General features: G+C 42.8%; 1 protein-coding gene across 1 annotated transcript in view; it reads left to right on the forward strand.

The window, feature by feature from the left end:
• The window catches only part of TAFA4 (TAFA chemokine like family member 4), a 151080-nt gene that overhangs the window by 23170 nt on the left and 102478 nt on the right, over positions 1-25432 (forward strand). The window contains exon 4 of the mRNA XM_087866693.1: positions 15718-15833. Coding sequence (XP_087722819.1) covers positions 15718-15833 — 116 coding nt within the window. The remainder of the gene's footprint in view (positions 1-15717; positions 15834-25432) is intronic.

Below are 25432 nucleotides of genomic sequence, written 5' to 3' on the forward strand. Positions count from 1 at the left end.
TCCCATAGCCCTTTACCCAGACACACTAGTTACTCATATGCTCGTTTGTTTTTGAATTCAGTCATTCACTCTTCTCTGCCTCCCTTCCTTTCCCCTTCCCTCCTTTCTATTTTTTTTTCTCAGAATCATTTTAAAGTAAGGTGGAGGCATTTGATTCTTATTTCTTAAATATTTTAGGGTGTATTTTTTGGTAATAAGGATATTCTCTTTCTTATGTAGAGTATGACCAAAGTCAGGAAACTTAATGTGGATACAACACAGTAATTTAATCTACAGACTATATTTAGAAATTATTAATTGTCCCGTTAATGTCCTTCAGAGCTGTGGGTGTATCTGTGTGTGTGTATGTTCGTGTGAATGTATATGTGTGTGTGTGCAGTTTATTCTGAGGAAAACTACGTGTGTTGTATTTTTTCTGGTCCCAAGATCTAGCGTATGATCCTAATTGCGTTTCGTTGCCATGTGTCTCTCCTTTATTTGAAACCATTCCTTAGATTTTTTTTTTTTTTTTTTTGGTCTTTCATGACCTTGACACTTGCAAAAGCAATTACGTTTTAGAATGTCCCTCAAATTTGAGTTAGTCTGATTTTCCATCCTGATTAGATCTAGCTTTAAGGTCGTTGTGGCTTCCAATTCTAAAAGGAACTGTGAGATTTCGTCACTGTAAATTGTTCGACTGAAAAGACGAGGAGCAGCTTGATGCGATGCTGATTGACGTGTGCAGTGAGGGGGGTGTAGCAAAACCAACAAAGATATTCCCAGGGTGCTTCTCTGCAACAAGTAAATGACTGCATTCCAAAAGAAAAATCTCCTTAGGGAATTCAGCCTACTAATGGTGGGGGCAAACGGATCAAGAGAAAGGAGAGGTAGAACCTCACTATTTCCTTGATAAAAAAATCAAGTGTAAGCAGAATTCTTTCCTGTACAATGGCCATAAATTACACATCACAAGAATGGTCTCCTCTGGCTGGGAACCTCAAAGGTTCTTGGTACCAGGAAACACAGCCAACCAGGCATTCTGCACCTTTGTTGGAAAAGAGTGACTCTCTCTATATAGTGCCAACACATCAGGGGAAAAGATGAAAAATGTAGCCCAGCCTCTAAATGCTGTCTTTGAAGTTCATGCTGAGAATGACTGGACACATGAAAACATTTGTATCTTTTTTGAGAGACAGAGCATGAATTGGGGGTGGTGGTGGGAGGAGCAGAAGGAGAGGGAGAGAGAGAATCTTAAGCAGGCTCCATGCCCAGCATGGAGCCCCGTGTGGGGCTTGATCTCACAACCCTGAGATCATGACCTGAGCCAAAATCAAGAGTGGATGCTTAACTGACTGAGCCACCCAGGTGCCCCAGAAAACATTTTTTTCTTAAGTCTAGATATGGGTGGTGTCTTTCAGCATGAAAAACACTGAGACTCTTTAAAAACAAAGGAGTGTGGAAGCACGTGGATAGAAATCACTGTGCTATGGCTGGGAAACAAAAGAGAAGTGAAATGACCGGAAGCAAATGTTTTTGGTGCTACGCACAGAATTACTGATGGCCTTGAATGCACTGAAGTTCAGAAGTGACAAGAAAGAGTTAATCCTTTTAAGCCAGTGCCTAGGGTATACCCTGGGAAAATCTGACTGAATGAGTTACTGCTCAGCCTAAAATTAAACTCCTGGCTCCTTGTGTGGCGTACGACCTATTAGATCACATTTCTTTTCGCTGATGGATCCATTTTTTAATGAATTGAAAAAAGAATCCCCAGTGGTTCCTTTTGTATGAAGAAAACAAGATAAATATTAGCTAGGAAAGGTCATTTTGGTTTCCAATATGTGGGAAGTTCATTATGATGGATTTTGATAAATTATACTGTGTATTTCTTTCCGATAACAGAAGGTCACACTGTGCCCTTGGGTGGACATCAGGACAAACATACTTAATAAAGTTGGAGGACGTGGGAGATGAACTTTTTCCAGGGTTCTATTTTTTTCCTTGAATACCTTATATTTGTACAGTTATTCAAAGCCACTCCTCTCTTGAGGTACTCACTCAAGGCTTACTCTTTCTCCTTTGGCCCCAAATGGGTGGGTCTGCACCTACAGTATTCTCTGGGCAAACTTGTGTAGTTATCTTCAGGGGAGGATATCTAAAGAAGAGAAAAATCTCGGTTGTGCTTTGGGGCAGATTTGTAATGGGTTCAATGGGATTCTAAAGGAACTAGACTGTGTCTCAAGGATCTTTTTTATCTCATATTTGCAACTTTAATATTTACTGATGTGCAATATTATTTTTTTCCAATCTCTACGCCTGGGAGGGATGTTTTTAACTTAGCATTGTTAAAAACAGTGTCGTTTCATGGTCCATTTTTTTTTATCTTCTTCTTGAGATGTCTTTGGTTTGGAAACATCTGAATCCTTCTTGCAAAAATGTTTTCGCTGAGTAGAGAAGTCCTTTTTGGTCTCTGCATTGAAGGAGTGTGTTGAATGTCAGTTATGGTAAAAACAAACGTTCTTTGTATGTTGGTGTGATGTTTTCCATTGGAAAGACGTTTTCTCTCTTCCTCCCATTGACGTTTTTCACAAAAGAGCCTCACAGACTGTTTAGCAACGTCTGCAGGTTTATGTCTCACAAATCTAGGAATTCAGATCTTCCTGCTGGCTTTTCCACCCTGTGTGAGTTTGCGCAAGTTGCAGAACTCTTGGGAATGGATCATCTCCATTTTCCTTTTCATCCCATTCTAATGACGTGGGGAGAATGAAATTTTGCATCATGAAGGTTGGGGATCCTCTATCAAGTTTGGAATGCCTTTGCTGCTGAGATAGCTTCTACTTTAAAATTGTGTTCTGTTAACAAATCTGTGATGAGTTAATGAGTACTGGATTCTGTGTCTTTTCCTCCTCATGTATTAGGATCCTTTACAAATGTGGATGCCTCTGGTTGCCTACCCCTGTCCCGAAACTGCAGGTTTCATGGTGTAAAAATATTATTTTGCTACTGGAAATCTGTATCATTTCAACATTAACATGCCAATGACATCCCGTCCTTGTTGTTTCTTAAATAGGTCTTTCCAAACTAAGATAATTTTTTGGAACTGCAGAAATTGTTGGCCCTCGTTACAAATGGGAATTTGGAGTTGGTCTGAAATCCATCCTGAAATAATTGTGCTTGACTGGAACCAAATCTTATGAAGTCACCAAGGTAAAGTGATTTTAACAGACACCTAGAGGTGGTTTCTTTATGAAGCATCGAGAATTTAGCAAAATGGAGAATCCTGGAGTTGATGAGCCTTTATAAAAGGTGTCTTTTGGAGGGAGGAGTTAAGATGGCGGAGGAGTAGGAGACACCTTTTTCAGCTGGTCCCCCGAGTCGAGCTGGATAGGTACCAGACCAGCCTAAACAACCACGGAACCAGCCTGAGACGCAGGAAGACGCATCTGGATCTCTACAAATGAACATCTCCAGCGCTGAGTATTGAGGTACGAAGCGGGGAGCCATGAAACTGTGCACAGATATCGGAAGATAAACGGAAGGGGGAGGGAGCCGCCGCGTTCGGGCGCCGGGAAATGGTAGCCACTTGCACGGGAGAGCGGGCGGGCTCGAGGTCGGCACCCGCAAAACAGCAGACTGAGACCGTGAGCTGGGTGCGCGCGCCACCGGGCATCTCGGGGAACCCCGGAATCCCGGTGCGCTCACTGGATCCAGACTGAGACCGGGAGATCCGGGAGCGCGCGCGGGGCGGCTGGCGGCTGGCGGCGTTAGAAACACAAAGGACAGAGGCGCGCCGGCCCTGGAAGTGAGGGCTGGGACGCTGGGTGTGGGGCGCACATCCCGGGACGCTGCAGGGTTGAGCAGCACCAACAGAAACAGAGTTAAAGTGGCCAGAACATTAGTAGAGAACGGGCCGCAATCCTTCTGTTCCGTGACAGAGGCTGAAATTTGGCTGCTGCTGCTCTGACTCTCAGAAGAGGCACAGCAAACCGCCAGGGAAAGCCGCCAGAGAACAAAAGCCTGGAAATACCGGCTCAGGGAGTGCCCATCCCCATCCCCCCTCGCAGGGGACACGGAGACTCTACCCAAACAGGGTTGCCTGAGTATCGGCGCGGCAGGCTCCTCCCCCAGAAGGCAGGCTGAAAAATCAAGAAGCCGGCAGCCCGAGGCGCCTGGGTGGCGCAGTCATTGAGCGCCTGCCTTCGGCTTAGGGCGTGATCCCGGCGTTCCGGAAAGGAGTCCCTCATCGGGATCCTCCGCTGGGAGCCTGCTTCTTCCTCTCCCACTCCCCTGCTTCTGTTCCCTCTCTCGCTGGTTGGCTGCCACATAAATAAATAAATAAAATCTTTAAAGAAGAAGCCCACATCCCTAAGATCCCTATAAAACAAGGGGCACGGCCTGGGACCCAGTCAATAATTTGGGCTCTGGAAACCCCGCAACCTCTCTTCATCAGAATGACAAGAAGGAGAAGCCCCCCCCAGCAAAGAAAAGACAGTGAGACTGTGGCCTCTGCCACAGAAATAATGGATATGGATGTAACCAAATTATCAGAAATGGAATTCAGAGTAACGATGGTCAAAATGATGAGTAGAATTGAAAAAAGTATAAACGAAAAGGTTACTGAGAATATAGAATCCCTAAGGACAGAAATGAGAGCGAATCTGACAGAAATTAAAAATTCTATGAGCCAAATGCAGGCAAAACTAGAGGCTCTGACGGCCAGGGTCGCAGAAGCAGAGGAACGGGTTAGTGAATTGGAGGATGGGTTAATAGAGGAAAAAATGAAAATAGAAGATGGTCTTAAAAAAATCCACGCCCACGAATGTAGGTTACGGGAGATTACTGACTCAATGAAACGATCCAATGTTAGAATCATCGGCATCCCCGAGGGGGTGGAGAAAAACAGAGGTCTAGAAGAGATATTTGAACAAATTGTAGCTGAAAACTTCCCTAATCTAGCAAGGGAAACAAACATTCGTGTCCAAGAGGCAGAGAGGACCCCTCCCAAGCTCAACCCCGACAAACCTACGCCACGTCACGTCATAGTGCATTTCACAAATATTAGATGCAAGGATACAGTATTGAAAGCGGCCAGGGCAAAGAAATTTCTCACGTACCAAGGCAAAAGCATCAGAATTACGTCAGACCTGTCTACACAGACCTGGAATGAGAGAAAGGGTTGGGGGAGCATATTTAAAGCTCTTTCAGAGAAAAACATGCAGCCAAGGATCCTTTATCCAGCAAGACTGTCATTCAGAATTGATGGAGAAATAAAGACATTTCAGAATCGCCAGTCACTAACCAATTTTGTAACTACGAAACCAGCCCTACAGGAGATATTACGGGGGGTTCTATAAAAGTAAAAAGGCCCCAAGAGTGATACAGAACAGAAAGTCACAGCCAATACAAAAAAAGACTTTACTGGCAACATGGCAACATTAAAATCATATCTATCAGTAATCAGTCTTAATGTAAATGGTTTGAACCATCCCATAAAACGCCACAGGGTTGCAGATTGGATAAAAAGAAATGACCCATCCATTTGCTGTCTACAAGAGACTCATTTCGAACCCAAAGATGCATTCAGACTGAGAGTAAGGGGATGGAGTACCATCTTTCACGCAAATGGTCCTCAAAAGAAAGCTGGGGTAGCAATTCTCATATCAGATAAATTGGATTTTAAACTACAGACTATAGTTAGAGACGCAGAAGGGCACTATGTTATTCTTACGGGAAGTATTCAACAAGTGGATATGACAATTATAAATATATATGCCCCCAACAGGGGAGCAGCAAGATACACAAGCCAACTCTTATCCAGAATAAAGAGACATATAAATGAAAATACATTAATAGTAGGGGACCTCAACACTCCACTATCAGAAATAGACAGAACACCCTGGCAAAAACTAAGCAAAGAATCAAAGGCTTTGAATGCCATACTCGACGAGTTGGACCTCATAGATATATATAGAACACTACACCCCAGAACCAAAGAATACTCATTCTATTCTAATGCCCATGGAACATTCTCAAGAATAGACCATGTTCTGGGACACAAAACAGGTCTCAACCGATACCAAAAGACTGAAATTATCCCCTGCATATTCTTAGACCACAATGCTCTGAAATTGGAACTCAACCACAAGGAAAAATTTGGAAGAAACTCAAACACTTGGAGACTAGGAACCATCCTGCTCAGGAATGACTCGATAAACCAGGAAATCAAAAATCAAATTAAACAATTTATGGAGACCAATGAGAATGAAAATACAACAGTCCAAAACCTATGGGATACTGCAAAGGCAGTCCTAAGGGGGAAATACATAGCCATCCAAGCCTCACTCAAAAGAATAGAAAAATCTAAAATGCAGTTTTTATATTCTCACCTCAAGAAGCTGGAACAGCAACAGAGGGACAGGCCTAATCCACGCACGAGGAAGCAGTTGACCAAAATTAGAGCTGAAATCAATCAAGCAGAAACCAGAAGTACAGTAGAGCAGATCAACAGGACTAGAAGCTGGTTCTTTGAGAGAATCAATAAAATTGACAGACCACTGGCAAGACTTATCCAAAAGAAAAGAGAAAGGACCCAGATTATTAAAATTATGAATGAAAAAGGAGAGGTCACGACGAGCACCATTGAAATTGGAAGGATTATTAGAAATTTTTATCAACAGCTATATGCCAATAAACTAAGCAATCTGGAAGAGATGGAATCCTTCCTGGAAACCTATAAACTACCAAGATTGAAACCGGAAGAAATTGATTCCTTAAACAGGCCAATTAATTATGAAGAAATTGAGTCAGTGATAAACAACCTTCCAAATAACAAAACTCCAGGCCCGGACGGTTTTCCTGGGGAATTCTACCAAACATTCAAAGAAGAAATAATACCTATTCTCCTAAAGCTATTTCAAAAAATAGAAACAGAAGGAAAGCTACCAAACTCATTCTATGAGGCCAATATTACCTTGATCCCCAAACCAGGCAAAGACCCCCTCAAAAAGGAGAATTACAGACCGATTTCCCTAATGAATATGGACGCCAAAATCCTCAACAACATACTTGCTAATAGAATCCAACAGTACGTTAAAAGGATTATCCATCACGATCAAGTGGGATTCATACCTGGGATGCAAGCGTGGTTCAATATTCGCAAATCAATCAGCGTGATACATCATATCAACAAGAAAAGACTCAGGAACCATATGATCCTCTCAATCGATGCCGAAAAAGCATTTGACAAAATACAGCATCCTTTCCTGATTAAAACCCTTCAGAGTGTAGGAATAGAAGGTACATTTCTCAATCTCATAAAAGCCATCTATGAAAAGCCTACTGCAAATATTATTCTCAATGGAGAAAAGCTGGAAGCCTTTCCCTTAAGATCAGGAACTCGACAAGGATGCCCACTCTCGCCACTATTATTCAACATAGTACTAGAAATCCTTGCAACAGCAATCAGACGACAAAAAGGATCAAAGGTATTCAAATTGGCAAAGAAGAAGTCAAAATGTCTCTCTTTGCAGATGACATGATACTGTATATGGAAAACCCAAAAGAAGCCACTCCCAAATTATTAGAAGTTATAGAGCAATTCAGTAACGTGGCAGGATACAAAATAAATGCTCAGAAATCAGTTGCATTTCTATACACGAATAACGAGACCGAAGAAAGAGAAATTAGGGAATCCATCCCATTTACAATAGCACCAAAAACCATACGTTACCTTGGAATTAACTTAACCAGAGACGTAAAGGACCTATATTATAGAAACTATAAATCACTCTTGAAAGACATTGAGGAAGACATAAAAAGATGGAAAGATATTCCATGCTCATGGATCGGAAGAATTAACATAGTTAAAATGTCCATGCTACCCAGAGCAATCTACACTTTCAATGCTATCCCGATCAAAATACCAAGGACATTTTTCAAAGAACTGGAACAAACAGTCCTTAAATTTGTATGGAAACAGAAAAGGCCCCGAATCTCAAAGGAACTGTTGAAAAGGAAAAACAAAGCTGGGGGCATCACAATGCCGGATTTCGAGCTGTACTACAAAGCTGTGATCACAAAGACAGCATGGTACTGGCACAAAAACAGACACATAGACCAATGGAACAGAATAGAGAGCCCAGAAATGGACCCTCGGCTCTTTGGGCAACTAATATTTGATAAAGCAGGAAAAAACATCCGGTGGGAAAAAGACAGTCTCTTCAATAAATGGTGCTGGGAAAATTGGACAGCTACATGCAAAAGAATGAAACTTGACCACTATCTCACACCATACACAAAAATAAACTCCAAATGGATGAAAGACCTCAATGTGAGACAGGAATCTATCAAAATTCTAGAGGAGAACATAGGCAACAACCTCTACGACATCGGCCAAAGCAACCTTTTTCATGACACATCCCCAAAGGCAAGAGAAACAAAAGATAAAATGAATTTATGGGACTTCATCAAGATTAAAAGTTTCTGCACAGCCAAGGAAACAGTCAGAAAAACTAAGAGGCAGCCCACGGAATGGGAGAATATATTTGCAAATGACACTACAGATAAAGGACTGGTATCCAAGATCTACAAAGAACTTCTCAAACTCAATACACGAGAAACAAATAAACAAATCAAAAAATGGGCAGAAGATATGAACAGACACTTTTCCAATGAAGACATACAAATGGCTAACACACACATGAAAAAAATGTTCAAAATCATTAGCCATCAAGGAAATTCAAATCAAAACCACACTGAGATACCACCTTACGCCAGTTAGAATGGCAAAAATAGACAAGGCAAGAAACAACAATTGTTGGAGAGGATGTGGAGAAAGGGGATCCCTCCTACATTGTTGGTGGGAATGCAAGTTGGTACAGCCACTCTGGAAAACAGTGTGGAGGTCCCTTAAAAAGTTAAAAATTGAGCTACCCTATGATCCAGCCATTGCACTACTGGGTATTTACCCCAAAGATACAGACGTAGTGAAGAGAAGGGCCATATGCACCCCAATGTTCATAGCAGCAATGTCCACAATAGCTAAATCGTGGAAGGAGCCGAGATGCCCTTCTACAGATGACTGGATTAAGAAGTTGTGGTCCATATATACAATGGAATATTACTCAGCTATCAGAAAGAACGAGTTCTCAACATTTGCTGCAACATGGACAGCACTGGAGGAGATAATGCTAAGTGAAATAAGTCAAGCAGAGAAAGACAACTATCATATGATTTCTCTCATCTATGGAACATAAGAACTAGGATGATCAGTAGGGGAAGAAAGGGATAAAGAAAGGGGGGGTAATCAGAAGGGGGAATGAAACATGAGAGACTATGGACTATGAGAAACAAACTGAGGGCTTCAGAGGGGAGGGGGATGGGGGAATGGGATAGACCGGTGATGGGTAGTAAGGAGGGCACGTATTGCATGGTGCACTGGGTGTTATACGCAACTAATGAATCATCGAGCCTTACATCGGAAACCGGGGATGTACTGTATGGTGACTAACATAATACAATAAAAAATCATTAAAAAAAAAAAAGGTGTCTTTTTACATTGAATTTTTGAGCGTTTTGGGAATCTTAGTATTTCAAATTTTAGTTCTCATGTTGGAAATCATTTCCACTTGCAAAGCAGTGTTCTGACTATTCAGTAGGGTGAAAGGTAAAATTTAAAGATACTCCGATTTTGTTTTATGTTTGAACAAAATGTTCAAGGGGGAAGAAATCGAAGTTGAAGTATTATGGTAGATGTAGTAGGTCAGAAGTCCTTTGGGGGGGTCAGGATTACTGACTACAGTAAAGAATGATGGCTGAATAACTGTCACTCGTCCCCTGGCATTTCTCCTGGCGGTGATAGCTATTATGACGTAAATACCTGCCCTAGGCCCTGGGAGCGTCACCCAGGAATCCGGTACATAGAATTGTCCATGTACGAAGATGGAGCAGGGATCATCCCCTCAGATTGAAATGACTGCCCGTGAGACTCCGGGTTTGGGGTTTGTGGTTGGGATCCAGCCAGGAAAACAGACCATGACAATGTGGGACAGAGGGAATTGAATTCAGGGAACATATGTAAAGGGAGAGTCAGAGAAGTCAAGCAGAAGACATGGAGGCAGCCCAGAGATAAGGAACAATAGGAAGCTACCACCACCCCTGGGGCTGGTAGCACAAAGGAAGGAGTAGAGTTTGCCAGTGCCTAGGGGAAGGGACCCTCAGTGAGAGCTAGAACCAGAGTGGGTCTTTTGGCAAGAACTGGCACTGTGGAGGAGAGATGGCCACTCCATAGATCCTGCTTAAGATGGAGAAGGTGGGGAGAAACACTCCTATCCTTTTTCTTCCACCCTGCAGGCTCTAGCCACCATCTTCTATTGGTTAAATCCAGCTGATTCAGGGGCCTGGAGAATGCAGCCAATGGCAGTGACGTAGCAGAAAGGAAAAGAATGGATCTGAGGGCAAAACAGGCCCAGGAGGGGATGGGCTTCCTATATGAAACCTCTTCCTGTGGCATTTTAATGGGCATGGCATGGTCTTTTATACCCCAGAGGATGGGTCTTCTTTTGAGGATGACTCCACAGCCTCACAAAATAAATTATGCACATTGCACATGCTATCTTCTATTTGAAGATGGATGGTAGTGGACGCCATGATGCGGAGGATTTATTCCCTCACTGCCTGGAGCCCCCTTTTGGAATGAAGGATTATTCCGCCCTTTCGGAATGAGGACACACCCGACTGCAGAAGATGACCTACAGCTTTGAATTATTCTCAATTCAAAGAGCCCCCTTGCCTAAAATTACCCATCTTTTTAGGAGCAACTCATATCCAATGATGGGTCAACATGAAAGTATAAAGGCTTGCCCCTCATCCTAGCTTGGAACCACTGAGAAGGGGCATTTCAGCTTTGGAACCCTCCACTGGGTTATCTGAGGTCTTTTCCTCCTTCTGCCCTGCCTTCTTCCCTCCACGGCCTTCCCCTTCCATAGGTAGTATCCCTGGATTACCTCTCGATAAACCTCTGCTTGCCGATTCCCAACCTTGGGACTCAGATCATCTCAAATATACTCTCCAATTTGGTGAAACCCTTCCAAGTTTTACTTCCAAACTTCCAAACTTCCAAAACAAGTTTAGGTGATATAGGGACTGATAAACAGATGGAAACCGGCTTTCACTGGTATGTTAGGTAAGAGAGGTTATAGATCACCTGAAAGACCTAGTCTGATTTTGGAGACTAAATTGGGTGGGACTTTATGGTTAGAGGCAGGGGAGCCAACCAATGAAGCAGAAGAAAAGTATTTAATGAGACTCAGTGGAGGGTAAAGAATCAAGAAGCCAATAGGGATCTGGGCATCTGGAAATTGGATTAAGAGCAAGAAGGTGCGTTTTAGAACCAGGTTGAGTCTGATGGGTTTATTAACAAGGAGAGAGAGCAATGTGTACTCACGGTTCTCAGCAACGGTGCTCTCATCTCAGAGAATGGTTGGTGGATACACGGACTGGTTTGGGAGTTTGCTGGTCTGCAGGTCAGTCTGGCAGCACTGGGGAGTGACAGCTGAAGGAAAGGACAGTGAGCGAGAGCACATTCCCTTTGGGTAATGTTTTCCTCTGAGTCCATTTTCAGTGATATAAATCTTGAGATTAACCTGTGTGATTAATCACTGAAACCAATTGGATTGAATACCTAGTTGGACCTTTGTAAACCACAAATATGGATAAATTTTTGTGATTGGATTGGTTGCCCATTTTTGGTAGACAGAGTTCTTAGATGGCTCCTAAGATTTGTACCTTTTTGTGTATATGACCTGGGTTATTTCCTCCTCTTGAATGTGGGCAGGTTTATGAATATGATGGGGTTCACTCCTGTGGTTATGTTATGGTTATATGACATAGATGAAGGGATTTTGTCAATGTAATTAAGGTCTCAAATAAATTGACATGGAATTAATCAAAAGGGAGATTATCCTGGATAAGACTGACCTACTAGGTGAGTCCTAGCAAAGGACTACACTTCTCCTGGAAGAGGAGATTCAGACTGAAGCAGCCTGAGTAGGGTCCACATAAGTGGCCAAGTTCAGGATGCCACCTCTCAGAGCTGAGAGCAGGTCCTGGCTGATAGCAAGAACACAGGGACCTCGATTATATGGGCCTATGGAAATGGATTTTGCCAACAGCATGCAGGTGGTTAGAAGCCATTCTTTCCCCAGTTGAGTCTCCAGATGAGGTCACACCCAGATGACATTTTGGTTTCAGTCCTGTGAGTCCCCGAGCAAAGGACCTGGCTGGAATGTGCCAGACTTCTGACTTAAGGATACCATGAGAAACTATGGAAGCCATGTCCATATTGTTTTAACTGCTGAGTTTGGCAGTTTGTTTGTTAGGTCAAAATAGAAATTTATACCCCATTTATCTGATTCCTTAAAATTCTCCCTTTTGGAGCCACTAAGTTTGTTGCAAACTTGAAGCCAAGGTGTCTTATCCAGCCTGCAAATGTGTTTTACTTGGTCTGTTTTGCACTCTGCTTTTAAAATAAAACAAACTGAATTAGGTGCCAACATATAAAATGTGCAGATCGTATACCAGAGTCCAATTTCTCTTGAAAAGTTAATCCTGGCATTCCTGGGCTCACATTTCCACACAATAGTAATAGTCTGGGGTGGTAGCAGCTGCCCCCAGGTAGGTCTCCAGGGCAGGCCTTCACAGTCCCTGTCATTCACCAGTGCCTTAGGCCCCGCCAGCCTACTCATTCACGTGCAGGCATTTGAATTTTTGACCTTTGGGTAAGAACCTTTATAACAATTAGATCAATAACTAATATTGGAGTTAACAACTGGAATTTTAAAACATGATGGGTGGGACAGAGCACTTCAGGCACAAATTCAGCGAAAATAGAATTTTGAAACTACATGCTTTCCCTAATTAGTAATAAATTAATAATCAGTTCCCTGAAATGACAATATAATTAATGACAGTTGATCCTTGAACAACACGAGGGTTGGGCACTTCACTCCCCTAAAAGTTGACCACTCAGAACCTGCTGTTGACTGGAACTCTTACCAATAACATAAACAGTGAATTATTTTCTATATTATACGTATCACCTGCTGTATTCTTACAGTAGAGTAAGCTAGAGAAAAGAAAATGCTATTTAAAAAAATCATAAGATGGACGCTTGGGTGGTATAGTCGGTTAAGTGTCCGACTCTTGGTTTCGGCTCAGGTCATGATCTCAGGGTTGTGGGCTTGAGCCCCGAGTCCGGCTCTGTGCTCAGCCCAGGGTCTGCTTGGGACTCTCTCTCCCTCTGCCCTCCCTCACCCTCCAATAAATAAATCTTAAAAAAAAAATACCGTAAGAAGGAGAAAAAACATTTATAATACCACAATGTATTGTAGAAACTCCATGTGTAAATGGGCCTGCACGGTTCAAACATGTGTTGTTCAAGGGGCAGCTGAACTCGTACCAACGCTCCCGTAGACCCACATAGTTTCTTTGCCACTTTTTGAACTGCTCCTAGGGTGTCTGTCTCCCATGTGTGCAAGATGAAGTGGGGGAGGTGGAAGATGGTGCTTTGAGAAATTAAAGCACGTGCAAGGCCTTTAAAGTAAGAGACCTTGTGTTCCCATTTCAGTTTGGAATGCTCAGGATTTCCAAGGCCAAGGGCAAAAGAAGCCAACACTTGGTGTCTCCTGTAATGCGGAGTTGTTCAAAGATGATCTTGGAAACTTGTCTTGGTCCTGGCTGCTTCAAAGGCAGACTGAGTCTCACATCAATGAGCTGTATGATACCTTTCAACAAGATCTATTTGACCAAATTGTGAGAGCCCAAAAGAGAAGGGTAGGAGTAGAGCCTGTTCTCTGGAGTATGATTTGGGTGCCTCATCCCCAAGGCTGTGCTTTCCCTCAAGCACAGACTTGGGGTTCTGGTTGAGATGCTGCTGGCAGCCACAGGCTTCTATACCCTTCCTTCCAGAACTTCAGAAGCTTTGCTTCTAGTGAGGCAAACAGGAATCCAATCATGAGTGTTTATACATGACGTGTGTGTGTGTGTGTGTGTGTGTGTGTGTGTGTGTGTGTGTATGCGGGGGGGTTTCCTTTGATCCAGTGTGGTGAATTATATTCTAGACACCACGATACATGTGCCAGGCAGAACCTAGTATCATTGGAGTTTCAAATGCCAAGCTCTGTCCCACTTTGCTTGAAAAAGTTAATTAAAAAAAAAAGCAAACAAAAGTTAATCTAGTTCTATCTAATTTCCCTGTACTGTCAAAAAGAGCAGGAAATTAGTGGAAATGTCAACTATCCTTCAATTAAAATAAAAAGAAAATTGAGGGGAGAATGCATTTTTAAAAAAGATTTTATTTATTTATTTGAGAGAGAGAAAGAGAGGCAGAAGAGAGTATCTCAAACAGACTCTTCACTGAGCATGGACCCTGATTCAGGGCTCAATCTCACGACCCTGAGTTCATGACCTGAGCTGAAATCAAGAGTTGGATGCTTAACTGACTGAGCCACCCAGGCACCCCGAAAATCTTTTCTTGATATTTTCTTTTTATTTAATTTCTTTTGGGTTTGTTTGAGAAGAATAGACTACACATGCACATTTGTGAACTGAATTGTCTTTGAGCAACTGTTTTGATATTGTCCATCTATATGAAGTTACGTTTATTTATTTATCTTATCTGTATTGAGATATAATTGACATATAACATTGTGTATGTTTCAGGTATACAATGTGCTCATTTGATACATACATAAATTGCAAAATAATGACTACCATAGTACTACCTACCACCTCCATCCTGTCACATAATTACCATTTCTTTTTTCTGGTGAGAACATTTAAGATCTCTTAGCAACATTCACGTATATGATAAAGTGTTACTAGCTATAATCACCATGCTGTACATTAGATTCCCAAACTTGTTAATCTTGTCACTTTTGATCAATATCTCGCCATTTTTCTCATCTCCCAACCTTTGCTAATTTCCACTCTACTCTGTTTCTCTGAGTTTGTCTTTTTCTGATTCCACATGTAAGGGGGATCAAACAGTATTTGTCTTTCTCCCTCTTATTTCCCTTAGCATAATACCCTCAAAGTCCATCCGAATTGTTGCAAACGACAGGATTTCCTTTGTTCTCATGGCTGAATAATGCCATTGTATATACATATCACATCTTCTTTACGTATATTCATCTGCTGACATCCATGTAAAGTTTATTTTATATTCACCTATACTTACCCATATTCCCACCAAACTTTGAGACTAATAATCATTTATTAATATACAGCCAGAGAAACCAGGAGAAAACTCTCAGGCTGAGTGTGACAATTTCTGTGGTTTCTCTGCAATGCACAGAATTTTTTAATTTTATTTGAATATTTTATTTGAATCCAGCTCTAAGCGTGTAGCTTTCTAATTTCATGATATAAAATAGTGTGTTACGTCCATGTTCTATGAGGATAAGTCATGCTACACAGTGGGGCTTCCTAAACAGACTTCTCATTGAAGCATGTTGCTAACTTGGAAAACTTGTAATTATAAAAAGCGTTCATTGAAAATTGAGTTAATGCACAGAGGGAGTCAGGTTCGATTTGCCTTCAGTTTCCTTGGGGGAAAAGAAATCCAGCGCTGAGCATCTCTTGCTTGCTGTTTTCTGCCAGTTTCCCCCAGATCGTGCTTACATGTTTGCCCCAGAGCCTCACCTCACTGAGCCCTCACTGACTTGTGTCCTGCTTTCTCTCCAGGATGAGAGTCTATGCTAAGTCAGTGTTGCTGTCACACTGGCTCTTTCTGGCCTATGTGTTAATGGTGTGCTGTAAGCTGATGTCCGCCTCGAGCCAGCACCTCCGGGGACACGCAGGTAAGCCCTTTAAGCTCATTATGCACCGCTGAGATCAATTAATAAAACCCTTTCAAACGTCAGAGTCCACATTTTAAACACAGGTAATTGACAAGAGCTTTTGATGGTGTGTAAATAATCAGAGGAAGCATGAGATACATCGGAGCAAAGCAGTTCAATGGTTTGGTGCTAAAAGAGTGTTGTTCTAGACATTTTTAAAAGATGTTTTCCAGGTTTTTTGTTTTTTTTTTCTCCTTTTCCTTTCCTGAGTACATTTCCATTCTTAGAGTGATTTTTCTCACAGAATCCTGGAAAACCAGGAGCACTTTCTTTGCGTATGTATTACTCCTGTAGCTTCCTTTGAAGGCAGGACACCTTCAGGGGTAAACTTAAACATTTCCAGGGCTAGAGTGAAACCGCAGATAATCTAAGACCATTTCAACATATGTGGAGAAAAGATGGTGAATGATTTAAAAAAATAAAGAAGAAAGAAAGGGAAAAAAAGCAGTGGTAGCTTTTGCATGGGACCTAAAATAAAATGTGTCTAAAGTTTTAGAGAATCATTCTCCTAATTTCTCATAAGACCCTTGTCTATATTTTGCTTATTTCTAAAAAAAAAATAGATGAAAATAATCACTTAAGTTTATCTGTGCGTGCATGTGTATGTGTGTTTCTGCCCTCCCCGCCACCCCCTTTCCTTATTACATCTACATTTAAAGTGATACAGATTTGGAAACTCCCCAGTGAAATGTTTTCCTGCGCAATTCATATTCGTTTGTAATTAATTTACTGTCATTGCTTCAGTAATTTGAAGTGTGGCAATGACAGGCTTGCTTGCTTTGACTGTTTAGTGAAAAAATGAATCTTGAACCGTCAACCGGGTATACGTCAGAATCATAAATTCTGTCTCCCACAGGTCTAATGTATGGAGTTTAGCAGATATCCTTACCTTCAGACATATAGCAGGCTGTGCTTTTCACTCAGTTATTCTGATTTTAGGGCTAAGACATAATATTAGGCTTACAATGATTTTAAAAATCTCTCACGACTCCTTTTTCCCGCCTCAAGTGAGAGTTCAGAGAAGACGAGAAAAATAATTGAAATTTTAATGAATCGGCATAAAATCAATACCATTTGGCTGCCGTGAAGTGCCTACAGCTAGCTGGTCCTTGCACTGTGTATCTTTTGATGAGCTTGTTCTCAAGGATGGAGTGTTTGAAGTTATTAGTCTTATCTATTTCATTCATACCTCTTTTCTTGGGTGGAGGTGGAGAGGCAGGGTAGCAATCAGGCAGAGCATTTCAGTGGGGCAGGTTATCAAGAGCAGATTTCCAGACTTCCAGGAACTCTGCTTGAGAGATTGTGTTGAAAAGTGATTAAAAGTTGAAGGAAACAGAGGACATGACTGAACCTTCAAAAAAAATTTTTTTTTAAGATTTTATTTATTTATTTGACAGAGAGAGAGACAGCCAGCGAGAGAGGAAACACAAGCAGGGGGAGTGGGAGAGGAAGAAGCAGGCTCATAGCAGAGGAGCCTGATGTGGGGCTCGATCCCATAAGGCCGGGATCACGCCTTGAGCCGAAGGCAGACGCCTAACCGCTGTGCCACCCAGGCGCCCCTCAACCTTCAATTTTTATCCATGTGGCAATCCTCATTTCTTTGCATTTAGAAAAGGCACAAGCATAGGGATAAATCTAAATTAAGAGTAGAATGATACATACAAGAAATATACACATTATCTTCTGTATAAGCCAAGACTCAAGAGCAATCGGGACAGCAAGAAGTCAGAGCAAAGCCTTGGCAAATCCTGCTAAAGGAATGAAATTCGCAGCCCTAGAATTCCTAGCTGATTTTATTTATTTATTCTCAGCACATGTCCTAGGGTTTAAGGGGATTCCTCCTGCTTTCATCTTTGGGATTTACATCCTTCTCACCCCTTGTCTGAACAACCATCAAAGGAGTCAGGACTAGTTCCTCCCTGCAGGGGGCTCTGTTCTCTCATTTTCTATTGCGTGTGTGTGCGCGCGCACGTGTGCGTGATATGTGTGATATAAAAAGCTTTATTATGAAGTATTGGCTCACACAGCTGTGCAGGCTGAGAAGTCTCCTGATCTGCGGTCTGTGAGGGAGACCTGGGAAAAGTCAGTGGAGTGGTTTGAAGGTCTGAGAGCCAGAGAGCCCATGTGCGCCCTAGTCCAGGTCTGAAGGGCTGAGCACCAGGAACAGTGAGGGCACGAGAAGACTGACGTCCCAGCTCAAAGTCAGGCAAAGAACAAAGTCAGCTTTCTCCCACCTTTTCGTGCAGTTCAAGTACTCAAGGGATTGGATGAGGCTCAGCCACATTGGGAGGGCCATCTACTTCACTCAGTCCACCAATTCAAATGCTAATCGCTTCCAGAAACACCTTTACAGACACACCTAGAAATAATGTTTCATCAAATAAATATCTGGGCATCCCAGGGCCCAGTCAAGCTGACACATAAAATTAATCATCACGGCTATCCTTCCAGAAAAAAAGAAGGCATATACGAGTATGTGTGTATGCACTTATGTATCACTATGCCCCCTGTTTTGATTTTTTCCCGCTTAGCAATAGAGTTGATAAATTTTTTTCATTTGAGGGCTTACCGATCTGTCACTCCCTGTAACACTGCGTGGTCATCTGTGGTATGGAGGCGCCATAAATGATTTGATCACTCCTAATTTTTGTGGACCTTTGACTTGTTACCATATTTATACAAATATGCATGTTCCAACTTCAGGTGAATTCCTAGTAGCGAGATCGATCTTGAGTTAAAGTGCATGTCCACGTATTAGAGTAGCCTAATTGCTGTAACCAATAGACCAAACACACATCCTGGCTCAACCAAGGGAAGGCTGTTTCTTGTTCACGTGACCTCGAGGTAGGGGGTAAATATATCCGCCGGACGATGCTCTTGTACCGCAGTGTTTTTGGAAGCCGAGGTGGAGGGAAGTACTATCATTTTCAACCCGTGGCTTCCAAGGCTGTCCTAGAGGGGCCGCCCTTCCAGGCAGCTGCGAGGGGAAACGAGCGGGCGTGGAGCGTTCAGCTGCGGGGTGTTGAGCCGCCGACGCGTGGGCAGCGGCTCGTGCGCGGTCCCGCCATTGGCTGGAGCCTCGGCGCATAAGTGCGGCTTTCTGCGCCGCAATGAGGACACTGTAGCCGCGGGCGCAGGCCGAAGGGGAGAAGCCGGATTTTGGTGAGTACCCTGCCCTTCTGAGCGAGCGCATTCACGTTTGAATCGGTCCGAAGTGCCCTTCAAAACTTTTGGACTTAATTTAGACTTCCACCCACAGTAATAGTGTGAAAACGCCCCTTTCCCTATACCCTTCTCCTCCCGCGGTGCTATCCAGTTTTAATTTTTTGCCAATCCAGTAATGAAAACGTGTCCGTTGTCTGGGCTTGCATCTGTTTTCGACTGACGACTCTCTTAATGTGCTGGTGGACTCTTTGTATTTGAGCTATTGTATTCGTTATCCACTTTTCCTTTGGCTCTGTTGATGGTTTACTCGAAGATGGGCAGAAGCTTTTCGTAGATTGAGGCCGTTGGAGGATTTTGACTATCCCTTTCCTCGTTCCTTCCCTCCTGCCTCCCTCCCATTCTAGTGAGGCTCTATATTCCATTAGGGTGTGTGTGTGTGTGTGTGTGTGTGTGTGTGTGTGTGTGTGTGTGTGTGATGGGGAGGGAGTTGAGCACTGCTATAAATGTTCACTAATGACCTTCAGGGAAAGAAAGTCTGTGATCTTTGCAGCGGCCGTGTGGTTTTCTTCCTAGTATAGAGCTCAGCTGATGGAAAACTCAAGGTCAAAATCAATGGGGGTTGGGGGAGGCTATCTGTACGGAGATGCTGAGAACCTGGTCAGGTTTTACGCCCCTGCGGAGGTACCCAAGGCAGTTCCAGAGCAGGGGCAGGCTGCTGAGGGTTAACAGCAGACACCTGAGCGTCAGTGTCCGGAAGGGCTCCTGTCACCGTCCCAAGGGCTTTGTGGTTCGTGCTGGCCAATTAACGGAACTGTGGCCCCAGGAAACCCTAGTTAGACGTTTATTGGATGCTTTTAATGGCTCAGATTAGGAGAGTGGCTTGTTGATGGTTGTGTATCAACAAGGAGAGCTTTCACAAGGACTGTTGAAGATAAAGGGGAAGAAGGTGGGACTCACCCCCAATTTTGAAAGATGAGGTACTAGGTGTGGTTTGAAGTTTTCATTTTAGTTCAAGCACTGAAAAACCAAACCTAATAAAACCCCACCTAATTTTCATAGGATAGGTGGTGGGAGTCTTTCTTTAAGGCAATGGCCTTCATAAACTTCCATGAGAGTCCAGAAGTGGTATTTTTAAGGAATTAGAAAACACAGAAGACCACTTGTGTTGTTTTTAAAAACTCTACTTGAGGTAATGATTGAGTTGAGACCACGTGGACTTTTGAAGTCTCAAGCTCTAGGAAAGGTGAAGGGGCCAGTTGATAAGTCACTTTCTTTTAAAAGGAAGCCAGAGTTCACTTTTTCTTTCTTTAGCGAGCGATTTGTCCTTTTGTTCTTTTTTGCTGTAAGCTGCCATTTCCCCACAAGAGGGCAGCAAACGTAATGTGGTGGAAAGATGCTGGCAGTTTGAGAAACTTGAGAATCCTGTGGAATTAATCCTGGAGGGATCTTTGCAAAAGTTTCATCTGATGTAGACATGATGAGTTTGGGACAGTAAGCACTTTGTGTCCTTGAGATTTAGTCCTAGGAATAACTGGACCCTTCAAAAAATTAATCTGTTTCAGTATAAACCCTCCTATGTCGTACACTCTGTCCAGGTGTATGTAGGACCTGAAAAATTGGAGCAGACCTGGGAATGAAGCAGTAAAGGGAACCAAGTGTTTCGACTCTGGAGTCCAATATAATCCTGATTCTGCTCCTCTGGCTGTGTGACGTTGTCAAGACCACTTAACCTCTCTGAACCTGCATCATCATCTGTGAACATGGAATGATCTACTTGTTCTCCTTATGAGGTTATTGGGATGACTGAAAAAGACAAAGTAGGCAGATGGATTAGCATAGTAAACACTGCATAAATAGCAGCTATTTATATGTTTACAGGCATCCAGAATGAGAGGGAGTCTGGAAACGTTCATCTTTGAGACTAGTTGAGGGCTATGGGTAAAGGCAGGGAGATAGATCAATGCCTGGAGAGGTCAAAGCTTTATCGTGTACAAGAGAAAAAGGCTTGTTTTTCATTGTTCTAAAAGGCGGACTGTAATGAAGAGCGTTGCTTTATGAAGACTGATGTCTCAGCTCAACCCTAAGAAAGAAGGAGAAAAGGAATTTCTAATGAATAAGGCTTCCGCAAGCTGGGGACAGAGTGACCTGGAGGTGCCGGAAGCTGGGCGGGTGACAAGATGATGTCACAAGAATTGTGACAGGTCTGAGATTTCCCCCTACGTGCTGGCTACTGAGTTAGCCCGTCACGGTTTGCGGGGTGCTGGTGGAAGGCTTGACGTGCCCGGGTCAGGTACAGGCGATTTTGTTGTTGATGGCACAACGAGCTGTAGGAGCTTCACGTGTGCTTGGTTCTCCTTTTGCTCTTGGGCTGGTAATCCGTTTGGGACTCAGTCTCTTGTTCTGTAAAGTGGGGACAATAAAAGATAAAAGAGTCCTGTTAGGTTTGTAATTAGGCGTCCATCACAGGCATACCCTGTTGGATTGTACTCGTTTTATTGTGCCTCATGGGATTGAGGGTTTTTTTACTTTTGTTTGTTTGTTTTGTTTTCTTAAATGGAAGGCTTGTGGCAACCTCACGTCAAGCAAGTGTACCGGCACCATTTTTGCGATAGCATTGGCTCACCTCGTGTCCCTGTGTCACATTTTGGTAATTCTCGGCAATAGTTCAGACTCTCTCCTTGCTGTGTTGGTTATGGGATCTGCGATGGATCAGTGATGAGGACTCACTGAAAGCTCGGATGACGGTTAACATTTTTGGTAATACAGTATTTTTAAATTAAAGTATGTACATTGTTTTTTCAACAGAACGATAGTCCACACTTTATAGACAACAGTCTATTGTACACATGATTTTTACATGCACCGAAAAACAAAATCCACTTGTCTTGATTGTGATATTGACTTCGTGGCCGTGCTCTGGAACCGCACGCACCTGCAGTATCTCTGAGCTGCGTCCGTATTCATATCTGGAAGGTGCTAACAATTGTGCTGGCAGGAGCACCTGGGTGGCGCAGCGGTTAAGCATCTGCCTTCAGCTCAGGGCGTGATCCCGGTGTTCTGGGATCGAGCCCCACATCAGGCTCCTCCATTGTGAGCCTGCTTCTTCCTCTTCCACTCCCCCTGCTTGTGTTCCCTCTCTCGCTGGCTGTCTCTATCTCTGTTGAATAAATAAAAAAATAAAAAATAATAAAAAGAATTGTGCCGGCAGAGTTAGGGCTCGAAACGTGTTAGTTGTCATTATTGAAACTTGCCTTCTCCTTTGGAATGTATTCTATTTTATAGATCTCTGTACTGTTGAAATTGATGGTTACCTAGGTTTCCTGTTTTCTGTATTATAAACGATGATGAACACTTGAATGTTGTGATTGTGTTCTTTGGTCTGTCAGGGCACAAGAATATCCTGTCCCTTCAAAGTCCTTCTGGCTGGACTAAAAATTAAACTGACATGAGACCAGTAAACAGGAGAAAAATCAAATTGAATAGGCTGTGTATGGGGAAGCCATACAGATATGGAAATTCCAAAGACAGTCAGGCAAAATGAGGTGTATATGTCATTGTGAACTAAGGAGAAAGGAGGTAGGGGTCTGGGTCTTCAAAGAAGAGGAATGCAATTGTCAGGAAGAACAAAACAGTGAATGTTCAGCAAACAGGTGTTTTCTGGGTCCCTCAGGAACAGTGGGTCATAGAGGACTTTCATGGAACAGGCTTTGCTCTTCTCCCTGTCTACCATACCTAGTTCATATCATAATGTAGTTACCTCTGATGATAGCTCTCTTCCTGGAGCAGGTCTTCTATCAAAATTCTTTTCAGACAGTTGTCAGGGGAGGTCTTGGGGTTGCCAGGTCTTGGCCCCTACAGGTACCTTGTGTAATTTTTAACTTAGGATAAATTGAAGAGTAGTTGTTGCATCCAAGTTTGGGCTCATGTTTCTGGCCCCTATAATGGCTGAAATTTTATAGAAACCCTGCAGATTCTTTGGATTGGATTGACTATTTTAGCCCTAATTTTCCGTAAGAAACCTCTTTCTGAGGTAACAGTTGAGTGTGGAATGTAATTTCTATTCCAGGAGTTTTTTGGTGAGACTCAAGTGCAATTTATTATTGGTGAAAACTGCAAATAACAAAAGCTGCTCATGTAAGCTACTATTTCTTACTTTGCAGGCTGAAATGAACTGTACTTAAAACAGATGCTTTTGAAAAATGATTTGCCTGTATGGCCTTAGTTCTGACACTAGGGGGCAGGCAAGGCTTAGAAGAGCTCAATACCGAAAAAGCAAGCCTGGTCTAATGCAGCGGGGTCCAGTAGAGAAAGGAGAGCCACATAGGTAATTTTCAGTGTTCTATAACCACCTAAAAAAAGTTAAAAAAAAAAAAATAGGCGAAATTAATTTTGTATTAATACATTTTGTGTAACCTACTGTATCCAAAATATTATTTCTACCTATGACCCTACCACATTTCAAGTGCTCAAGGGCCACACATGGCTGGTGGCTCTTGTAATAAACAGCGCATGCTCACAAATTGGGTCTGCAGAGTACTTTCTGAAAGATGAGAACTAGAAGTTATTTGTGTTTTCATGGGTCAATCATAGGGCACACTGTTTCATCTCCTTTTATTTCGGTTAATTTATTTTTATGTTTTATTTAGTTCTTTTTTTCCCCCCCGAATGACTCATTCTAGATTTATGGAAAATGCCAGGTAAGTGGGGTTTGTAACCTCAAGTCATAAAGACTGGGGAATATCATTCCGTTTCCTGATCACTGCCTGTGTAATCGTTCTTTCTAAGAGTGTACTGCTAGGAAGAGAACAGTATCAAAATAATTTGAAATAGAGAAAGAGAGAGAGAGAGAGAGAGAGTGTGTGTGTGTGTGTGTGTGTGTGTGTGTGTGTGTGTTGGCTCCAGCCAGTAAGTCTTTAAGTTACTCCCTGGACAGCTTATTTTAACCAATAATGGGCATTTACCCACCTGCGTGCAATCCGGTGATACAGGTTTAATACGGTTCCCTCCATAACTGTCCCTGTCTTCCTCCTGCTCCACCCCCAGTGAATGGTTAGTTTGTATACTGTATGGATATATCTCTGTGTCGGCAACTCCATAGGAATAGCCTCTATTTTATTTTTATTTTTAAAAAGATTTTATTTATTTATTTGAATGGGGGGGAGATCACAAGCACAAGCAGTGGGGGAGCAGCAGGCAGAGGGAGAGGGAGAAGCAGAGTTCCCGCTGAGCAGGGAGCCCAACATGTGGCTCGATCCCAGGACCCTGGGATCATGATCAGAGCCGAAGGCAGACACGTAACTGACTGAGCCACCGAGGTTCCCCCTCTCTCTTATACATAAGAAAAAGGATTGTAGAATGGTCAAAAAGTCTCTGTTTTGGCGATGATTGAAAAGGGCATCTATGTGATGATGCCTACTTAATTCTCTCTCTGGGGAGCTTTTACACGATGAAACACAGAGCCGTCGTCACAGCTATGTCACGTATAAATCTTGCAAGGTGGAGCCCAGGAAACTGTATTATTTAATAGCTGCCTGCAGCCAAAGATGAGAACCACTGATTCAGAAGAAAAAAAAAAAAGAGAGAAATTTGACTCTAGCTCTTATCATACTATAGTTTGATCCAGGGCTGTTGAGTCTCTCTTTTAGTGGTAGTGGGCCACAGCTCGGCTGAGAGAGGTCTGTTTTTCCCCTATAAAGGTGCCCTCCTTCTCCACGTTTCGGAAGGACTGAAAATATTCAGTTTGCACTAGCATGGCCATTCCTGGATGCTAAAAGCCTCTAGCACAAGAAATTCCATTGACCTCCCTTGCACCCACATTATTTTTCTCCAGTGCCATCTTCATGGGCTTTTCATAATCTTGGCCTTTAATAGGAAGGGAAAGGAACAGATTACACGAGGTGTTAATATTCGGCTTCTTATCTCTTTGGCTCTAAGTTCAAGTCCCAGTGCCATTGGCAAGGTCAGCTTTGCAAAATATCTGACAAATGAGCCGGCTTCACATCCTTTTTCGGGGGAAGGAAGGGTTGTTTCACTGACCGGAGAGTAAAGAATTTCTGTTCCTTAAATGAGCTCGTGAGCCGTCCCACTCGGCAGAGCAGACTTTTCCTGCTGCCCCTTTCTGAGTCTGTGAGGCAGGGAAGGTAAAGATCCATCTTTGAAGAGTTCTCTGGGTAGTTAGGAAAAGATTCTCCTTACCCTTGAGAAGAAAGTTCCTCTTTGTTCTTTCAAGCCCCGCACTTAAACTCCTCTAAACAAAGCCTACAAGTTGGGGTTTAAAAAGCTAGGGGTCAGTAACTCTTCTGGGTGCCAGTGGTATCTAAGGAAATCAGAATCTTTTGTCCCAGATAAAGAAAACGAAATCATCGGTAAAAAGAATCAGGAGGGGTGGCGATGCG

This window comes from Ursus americanus, chromosome 14 (assembly GCF_024610735.1).
Source record: "Ursus americanus isolate L20-20 chromosome 14, mUrsAme1.1.p, whole genome shotgun sequence".
Lineage (NCBI taxonomy): Eukaryota > Metazoa > Chordata > Mammalia > Carnivora > Ursidae > Ursus > Ursus americanus.